General features: G+C 41.7%; 1 protein-coding gene and 1 pseudogene across 2 annotated transcripts in view; one reads left to right on the top strand and one right to left on the bottom strand.

The window, feature by feature from the left end:
• The window catches only part of Otud3 (OTU deubiquitinase 3), a 36,696-nt gene that overhangs the window by 23,325 nt on the left and 5,126 nt on the right, over window positions 1–8,245 (top strand). Inside the window, exons 4-7 of one of the 2 annotated variants that reach the window (XM_023722576.1) lie at window positions 549–671; window positions 5,017–5,148; window positions 5,880–5,976; window positions 7,731–7,906. In XM_023722576.1, the coding sequence (XP_023578344.1) occupies window positions 549–671; window positions 5,017–5,148; window positions 5,880–5,976; window positions 7,731–7,906 (528 nt within the window). Of the gene's footprint in view, window positions 1–548; window positions 672–5,016; window positions 5,149–5,879; window positions 5,977–7,724; window positions 7,907–8,245 lie in introns of both variants that reach the window. The other variant, XM_004637654.2, reaches the window with a different exon arrangement.
• LOC111818475 lies at window positions 1,985–2,088 on the bottom strand (annotated as a pseudogene).

Genomic DNA, 8,245 nt, shown 5'->3' with positions numbered 1-8,245 from the left:
TGTTAGTATTTTAAGAGGTAGTCACTAGGTCAGAATTACTCCTGATTTTTGTGGAAGGGGAGGTTTTTGGTGATCTTTCCGGACTAGAGGGCTTCAGTATTTTACAGCCTGGTTCTCGTATTTACATGGAGTACCCTGCACGTGGTATTTCCAAGGTTGTGCAGTGTAATAATACTGTTTTACTGTATATAATTTTGCTTAAAACTTGATGATCTTTGTTGCCGCTGATATGTCTTATTGTGTAGTTGATGGTAAATGCCATTGTTAAGGATGGGGTACAGACTTAAACTGAGACAGGCTTGCCTCACTTCATTGTAAACCTGCCCCTGGTTTTAAGTGTTTTCTTTCAGGCTTACTCTATATTGTCACATAGTGAGTGAAGCATGCTGGAGCACACAAGGTGGGAGAGGGTAACTCGAAGCTGGTCATGCTGCATCCAGCCGGATTCCTATTTAACGTCTGTGTGGCGTTTGCCGAAGGGGATTCCTGGCAGTCCCAGAGGGCATTTCTGCCCCAAGGTGCTCAGCGTCTCCCCTCTGTGTCTGCAGATTCGAGGGACGGACAAAAGTGGCGTGAGGGAGCTGCACATCGCCTATCGGTATGGAGAGCACTATGACAGCGTCCGCAGGAGCAATGACAACTCCGAAGCCCCCGCGCACCTCCAGACTGACGTGCGTAAGCGCCTGCCCTGCTTCCTGTGTCCAGCCCCAGGGAACGCAGGTCTAGAGCTGCATGCCCTGACCTAAAAGCTCATTTTTTTTTTTTTTAAACATGGAAAATTGGCTTTAAGAATCTAAAGAGTTGAGTTTTAAATTTTTTTTATTTTTTATTTTTTTTGCGATATCAGGGATTGAACTCAGGACCCTGTGCTTGGCAGGCAAGCGCTTATTCTACTGAGCTATCTCTCCGGCCCCTGAGTTTTTAAGTATTTCTCACTTTTCTTTTGTACATGGGAATTGAACTCAAGGCTTTGAGCTTGCCAGGCAGGAACTTAGCTACTGAGCTATATCCCTAGCCCATGTTTCTTGCTTTCTTTTCTCAGATGAGAGGCACAGATAAAATTGCTGGCTACCCTTTTATTTTCATTAACAGCTGATACCAGTGATGTTTGTTTGTTTGTTTTTTAATGAATTTAGCACAGGATCTACAGGGTGTACTGGATTTCACTATGTAGATCAGACTTGTAGTGATTCTCCTGTTTTCAGTCTTCCAAGCACTGGGATTACAGTCTCAGTGGCTGTCTCAGCATGCCCCAGGGGTGGGGCAGGCATAATCCCATTCCCGCCCAAGCAGTCACTTTAGTCCACTGAGCTATCTGGCCAGCCCCTGATACCCATGATTTTATGCATATGAAATCTATCAAATTTTAAATTATCTTTGTATATTGAAATTTATTCTTGAAACCATAGAAAATGTAGACAAATTATAAAAGCACATAAAATGCAAACTTTCTAGAGGCTTCAGTAGGTTTCCTTTCAGTCATTTAGTGCATTTTAGATGATTGTGATTATAGCACTCTGTAGCGTTGTTGCTGCTTCTCTTCCAGCTAGCCCACATTACTGTATAAGCCTTTCTTTATGTAGATACCTATTTTCTGATGCCATCATTGTTTAAACAGTTCTGCTTCTTAAGTAGGTCATATGGTGTGAGTGACCATGGCTCAGAATTAAAGAGTGTGTAGCCGCAGATGGTGTTACCCCTTCTCCTTGTGCTTTGGCTGTGGCGTTCCCTCCCTTGGTGCGGCCAGCGCTGTCAGTATATTGTGGAGATATGTGTAAACGTGTGTGATTCCTGTGGTGCTACCTTTTACACTTCCCTGTCCCCCGTTGTGGCACCCTGTGCTTACTGCACGTCCTAACACTGGCACTCTATGCTGCTTTTTTTTTTTTTAAACTGGGAATTGAACTCAAGACCTTGCACTTGTCAGGCAGGTGCTTGTTCCACTGAGCTGTATACCCCTGGCCCTTCTATACTGCTTTTTAGCGCAGAGTTTAATTTGTGACAGTATAGAAGCTTTGTGTCTTTTTTTTATTAAACTGATAAGAACAGATACTACACTTGATCTTAGCCAAAAGGCCGAGAAGCGATTGTGTGTCTTTTTTTAAAGGCTGCATGGTATTCTGCATTGTGCCTTGTTGGCCCGCCCCTTGCTGATGGGCTTTTTGATATTTTTGAACTCTTGCTGTTAAAACCAGCCCACAGTTCCTTTTCTGAACCTTATTTCATACATATGTGAGTGTATTTCAGGATAAGTTCATAAAAGGTCTTGATTCAAAAGATTTTGATAGATGTTGCCAAATTACTTTCTACTGATATTTTACCAATTTTTATTTCTGTGAGTATATGCCTCTTGCCCTGTGCCTTTGCCAACATGGTGCTACCAACTTTTTTTTTTTTGGCGAAACTGGGGATTGAACTCAGGCCTTTGCGTTTGCCAGGCAAGCACTTATTCTACTAAGCCATCTCCCCAGCCCCAAGTGTTACCAAATTTTTAAAGATAATTTACATTTATTTTTATAAGTCAATTTGTGCATTTTTTCCTGTTTAGATGTACTTGTTTTTCCTTTCCTATGGATTATATTTATTTTGTTTGCCTTCTTTTCCATATTAAAATTGTCTTAATGATTTTGAAGAGCTTTTTCTACATTAGGGAATTATTTATTATGTATTTATTTATTTTTTATGTATTTAGTACACGGTTTACAAGGTCTCACTAGAGACTGCACTTGTAGTGATCCTCCCATTTTCAGCCTCCCAAGTGCTGGGATTATAGGTGTGTGCTCCACACCCAATCTCAATCGCCTTCTCAGTGATTTTTTTTTTTTTTTTTTTGGTGGTACTGGGAATTGAACTCAGGACCCTGTACTTGCCAGGCAAGTGCTTATTCTACTGAGCTATCTCCCCGGCTCCAAGAATTCTGTTGTTTAAAAATTGAGATAAAAGTCATGTAACATAAAATGGAATGTTTTAAAAGCGTAGCATTCATCGGCATTTTGTGCTCTGCGTTACACTATCGGGTGCTCAGTTTAGCCCCAGAGCATATTTGTTATTGCAGAAGAAAACCCTGCACCGAGCAGCTGGGCAGCCACTCCGCCCCTCCTTGTTGCTGTCGTTTATTTGCTCTGGGCATTTCCATGGGTGGAGTCTGATGTGTGACCTTCCTGTCTGCTTTCTTCATTGAGCACTGTCTTTGCAGTTTATCCACGTGGCAGCATATATCAGTACTTTTTAAAAAGCAGCTGAATAATATTCCACTGTACGGCTGTATCTCCAGTGGTTTATATAGTTGTCCTTTGGGCATTTGGGTAGCTCTCACCTTCTGGCCACTGAGAATAGTATCGCTGTGAATGTTTGTGTTCTGCTTGTTCAAAACTTGTTTTAAATCTTGGGACGTATACGTGGGACTGGAATCCTCGGTTATATGATAAATTCTCAATTCAAGCTTTTGAGGACCTGCCGAACTCTTTTTCAAAGTGTCTATGCTATTTTTCATCACTATCAGCAATATATGAAGGTTCTACTTCCTCTAAACTTTCTGCAACACTTTTTTAATGGCCTTCCTAATATCTGGTGGTTCCAATTTAGTTTTTCTTAATGCCTAATGATATTGAACATTTTTTCATGCTTTTTGCCATTTGTATATTTTTGGAGAAATAACTGTTAAAGACCCTTGCCTACTTTTTAATTGGATTGTCTGTTTTGGAGTTGTAGGAGTTCTTATCGTATTTTGGATACTGGATTCTTATCATGTGAAGGATTTGACAGATTTACTTTTCTTTGTAGTAGTTTTATGTTGTGCAGTCAATTTTTTTTTTTTCAGGTATAGAATTATCTCATCTGCAAGTGATTTCTTTTTCCTTAAGTTTTTTACTTACAGTTTCTTTGTCTTGCTTAATTGCATTGGCTGTTTTAAATAACAATGATAACAGTGAAAATCTTGCTGAGGTGGAGATAAAGACATCTTCTCTGATTATTTACCTAAAAGCATACTTTAGTTTATTTCCAGTTATTCCCCAGAGTAAATAATGTAGTTAAGAACACTTTCTCATAAGTCCTTTCTGTATTTGACGTTATTTCCTTGGCTAAACGCCAAGAGAAATTGCTTGATGTAAGTTATGAAACTGCTTGATCTACAACTCTTGAATACCAGGTTGTTAATCTAGAAAAAAAAAGTGTAATCTAGAAAATTGTCCATTGACGGACTCCATTTACTTGGGTGTGCAAAAAATTGAGACATTGTTGCCTATTTACAGTTATCTTTTTCTGTAAATAGAGAGCAGAAAGTGGTTCAGTGAGCACAGGGAGTTGACTTTAGCTTTTCTTTTCTTTTTTTTTTTTTTTTTGGTAGGACCGGGGATTGAACTCAGGACACTGCGCTTGCCAGGCAAGCGCTTATTCTACTAAACTGTCTCCCTGGCCCCAAGTTTAGCTTTTCTAATTGTTCCAGTTGTAGAGGCCTCTTGTGCTCCAGGCAGGCTGCTGTATTACAAGCTTTATCTTAGGGTTTGGCTTGGCACAGTCCTGTGAGTGTGGTGGTGTAGGCCTGGGATGAGACAAGGCTGAACTTGTGCCCCAGAGTTTGCAGATGGCCAGGCAGGGCCTGAGAACCAGATGAGAGTTGCATATGCATCTTCCTTCTGGACCAGCCTTGTTCTTCTGCAACAGCTTGTCAGGTACAAGCGCAGAGAGCCTGCTTCGACTGTTGTTCAGCTCACAGCTCTGCAGGTGTGGAGACAAACATGTGCTGTGGAGTTAGCAGTCCCTGCCGAAGTGTTGCCGTCTAGAAACAGGCCACAGGAGCCGTGCCCGCCAAGTGCTCCATCTTGTCTCCAAGGGTGCTCTTTTTATTCTCTGTGATGACTTGGTGCCTCACTGTGTGGATGAAATTGAGCCTACTCACTACTGTTCCCTTCAGATTGTCTCTAGAATCTTCACCATGTGCACATCTTGAGATTATAGTGTCTTTCTTGAAATTTCTGAATGGAGTTTCCTAGTTACGTCTTTTGCTTCCTTTAGTTTCAGATACTGCATCAAAATGAATCAAGTAAAAGAGAAAAAATCAAGACAAAGGGAATTGACTCGGAAGATGACCTGAGAGATGAAGTAGAAGACGCTGTCCAGAAAGTCTGTAATGCAACTGGATGTTCAGTCAGTATCCCTGCCCTTCCGGGATGTCCTATGAGCAAGTGCGGCTGTTCTAGTTTACCTGCTAGTTTGCAGCCTCTCTGTAGCGTGCCAGCTTGTGATGGGCCAAACAGGGATACAGATTGGTAGTTTTAGGTTTCATGATCTGATTTAATGAGAGCTGTTTATTTACTTTTGTCCTTTTTTTTTTTTTGGAAAGGGTCTACAGGGTGTTCAGGGTCTCACTACTAGATCAGACTGGTAGTGATCCTTCTGTGTTCAGCCTCCAAAGAACTGGGATTATAGGTACACGCACCCACGCCTGCATCCCAGTCTCAATTGCCATCTCAGTGCGCCCTGGGGGGCAGGGCCAGAACGGCAGGCCATGTGCCTGCTTGCGGGTGCTTGCTTGCAGGTGCTTTAATCTGTTGAGCTATTCGGCTGGCCCTTATGTCTTATTTGCTAGACTTTGCCCAATAATGCTCAGCATTCTAAGGAGTGGATTTAATTTTTTCTAATATTCAAATAGTAAAGTACAGTTTTATAAAGAAGGTTTCTTTGCAGATGTATTAAAAATATATTTTTTTAAAGTAACCAACTTTATTTAAAATTGCCATTTTCTGAAATGGAGAGAGGATCTTGAAACCTGGTGCCAGTGATGGTGGCTACATGTTTGTGTTTATCAAAATAATGGAGTAGAGCTAGGTGGAAAAGTATACCCAGAGTCTTGAAGTATTTCTTTGTTTCTTGGGTAGGATTTTAACTTAATAGTCCAGAACCTGGAAGCTGAAAATTATAATATTGAATCTGCAATAATTGCAGTGCTTCGGGTGAACCAGGGCAAAAGAAATGGTAAGGCCATTATTATTATTGGTAAGTCTTTAAAATAATTGTATTGGTGATTTTACAAATATTGCTATTTCTTAATTTTAGTTTTATTGTTTATTTTATTTTTTTGTGACTCGCTCAGCCCACCCTGGGGGCGGGGCTGGCTGGCATGTGGTGCTGGGGGATTGCACTGTGGTCCCTGTGTTTCACCTGAGCTTGCCTAAGCAGGTACATTAGACCACGGAGCTATCTCACCAGCCCTGTTTATTTATTTATTTATTTATTTATTTATTTTTTACAGCACTGGAATTGAACCCAGGAACTTCGTGCTGAACTACATCCCCACCTCTTGTTTTTATTTTTTGAGGCAGGGTCTTGCTGAGTCGCTCAGTTGCCCCGCCGCAGGCACCCTCAGCCCCACACGCGTGCTTTTGATCACCTCATAGGCAGTGTTGCCCCGCCGTCTGTCCATTCGCTCAGTGTTGCTTATTGAGCGCTTCCTGTGTGACAGGAAGACTTCTTGCTAGGTCGCGGCCCAGCGTTAGGAGTTTGCAGGTGGGAAGGGGATTGTAGAGATAGACAGGTGGGTAATATGATGGGATCCAGTGGGGCACTGCGCTGGGAGAACGTGCGAGCACACCTCGCCCTCTCCCGGAGCGCTGGAGGGTCTCTGGGAAGAGTGTCTTGCTAGAAAAAAGCTCTTAGAATGCTCAAATGATAGCTTAAGAGAGAAACGCCTCGGGGCTGGAGAGATGGCTCAGTGGTCTAAAGCACCTACTTGAAACAAGCTTGGCAAAGCACAGGGACCGCGGTTCGATCCCCAGCACCACATGCCAGCCAGACCCGCCCCCTGGTGGGCTGAGCTGGCCATACACACACACAATAAATAAATGTAATAAATAAAAATAATAAATAAATATATAAAAAAAAAAGAAGACCTTTAAAAAAAAATTAAAAAAAAAAAAAAAAGAGAGAGAGAAACGCCTTATCTTTATGATGGAAATGTTTCGCATCTTAGCACCTATCAACTGATGAAAAGTCAGATTTTTTTTTTACTTGAACTGAGTTTAATTTTGTGACTCAGAGGATGGAAGATGTCGCATTTTCATGATTTCTTGAATCGTTACTAATAATGATGTCAGTAAATACACATTGCCAGACATTGTGTGTCATTTGCTTACTATTTCTAACATAAGAGTTTTCCAAGTGATTAATGCTTAATATTTTATGTGTACTTTATAATTGCCGTGCCTTCTTCAAAAGCTATCAGGAACTGAGTAAACTGAGTCTTTCTGACATTGATCAGCATTTTTGGTATCTGCTGGTGTATTCCTGACAGGTGGAGAGTGAGCATGAGAGCTGTATTTTAAGTATTACTTAACCTTAACTCAAATATTATTTATTTATTTAAATTATTATTATTATTATTATTATTTTTTTTTTGTGGTTACTGGGGTTTGAATTCAGGACCTTGTGCTTGCCGGATAGGATCTTATGCTATTTAGCTATCTCTGTGGCCCAACTCTTAACTCAAATTTTAGTAGCCACAGGTTATTTAAAAATACATCTAAAGTTTGCCAATCATTTTGTCCACATGTTTCTCACTGTCTTGACTTGATACTAGAATTGTTTATCTTAAGGAATTGCTCGTAACAGGGTCGTTTCTTCCTAATGGCATTTGGGGACTCAGGGGAAGTTGGAGTCATATCTCACAGTAGACACATGTGACTTTGTTAGGGTCTCAGTTTTAATAAAATACCTGTCTTTGGAAGATACAGAGGAGAGTCCTGAGCCCAGCGGCCAGGGGTTCAAGCAGTGTGACCCTTTGTGGGAGGAGAGCGGCACTGGCACCAGAATCTTTGGAAATCAGGTCTTCAGCGAAGGCAGGACAGTCAACAACAAGGCCCGGGCTGGCCCTGGTGAAGAAAACAAAGCGCAGAGCCAGCTCCCGAAGGTATGAAGGAGGGGCTTGGAAGGCAGACGGTGGGCTGCTGGAATTCTGTGGTAGTGGTGGGAACTTAAATTTCATTGTAGTTTGCATTTTTCTTTTGATATCTCAATGTAGTTACTGTGGAAAATCTAGGGACTACATAGAGGTTAGCAAGAAGCAGAATGAAGACCTGACCTTGTTTGGTGTACGTGGCGATTACCAGAAGGATGGATGTGCTCAGACTGTCCCCCACGCACACGTACACGAGCCCCCTGCCGCCCAGCGTTGCCAGCGGGCTCTTCTTACCTTGGGTTACACTGTTCATAAGTGTCACACCTGCAGTCAACAGCGCTGGATGTGTGG

The sequence above is a fragment of the Octodon degus genome, unplaced genomic scaffold (assembly GCF_000260255.1).
Source record: "Octodon degus isolate 3935 unplaced genomic scaffold, OctDeg1.0 scaffold00092, whole genome shotgun sequence".
Classification (NCBI taxonomy): domain Eukaryota; kingdom Metazoa; phylum Chordata; class Mammalia; order Rodentia; family Octodontidae; genus Octodon; species Octodon degus.
This window is presented reverse-complemented; position numbering and strand designations above follow the sequence as displayed.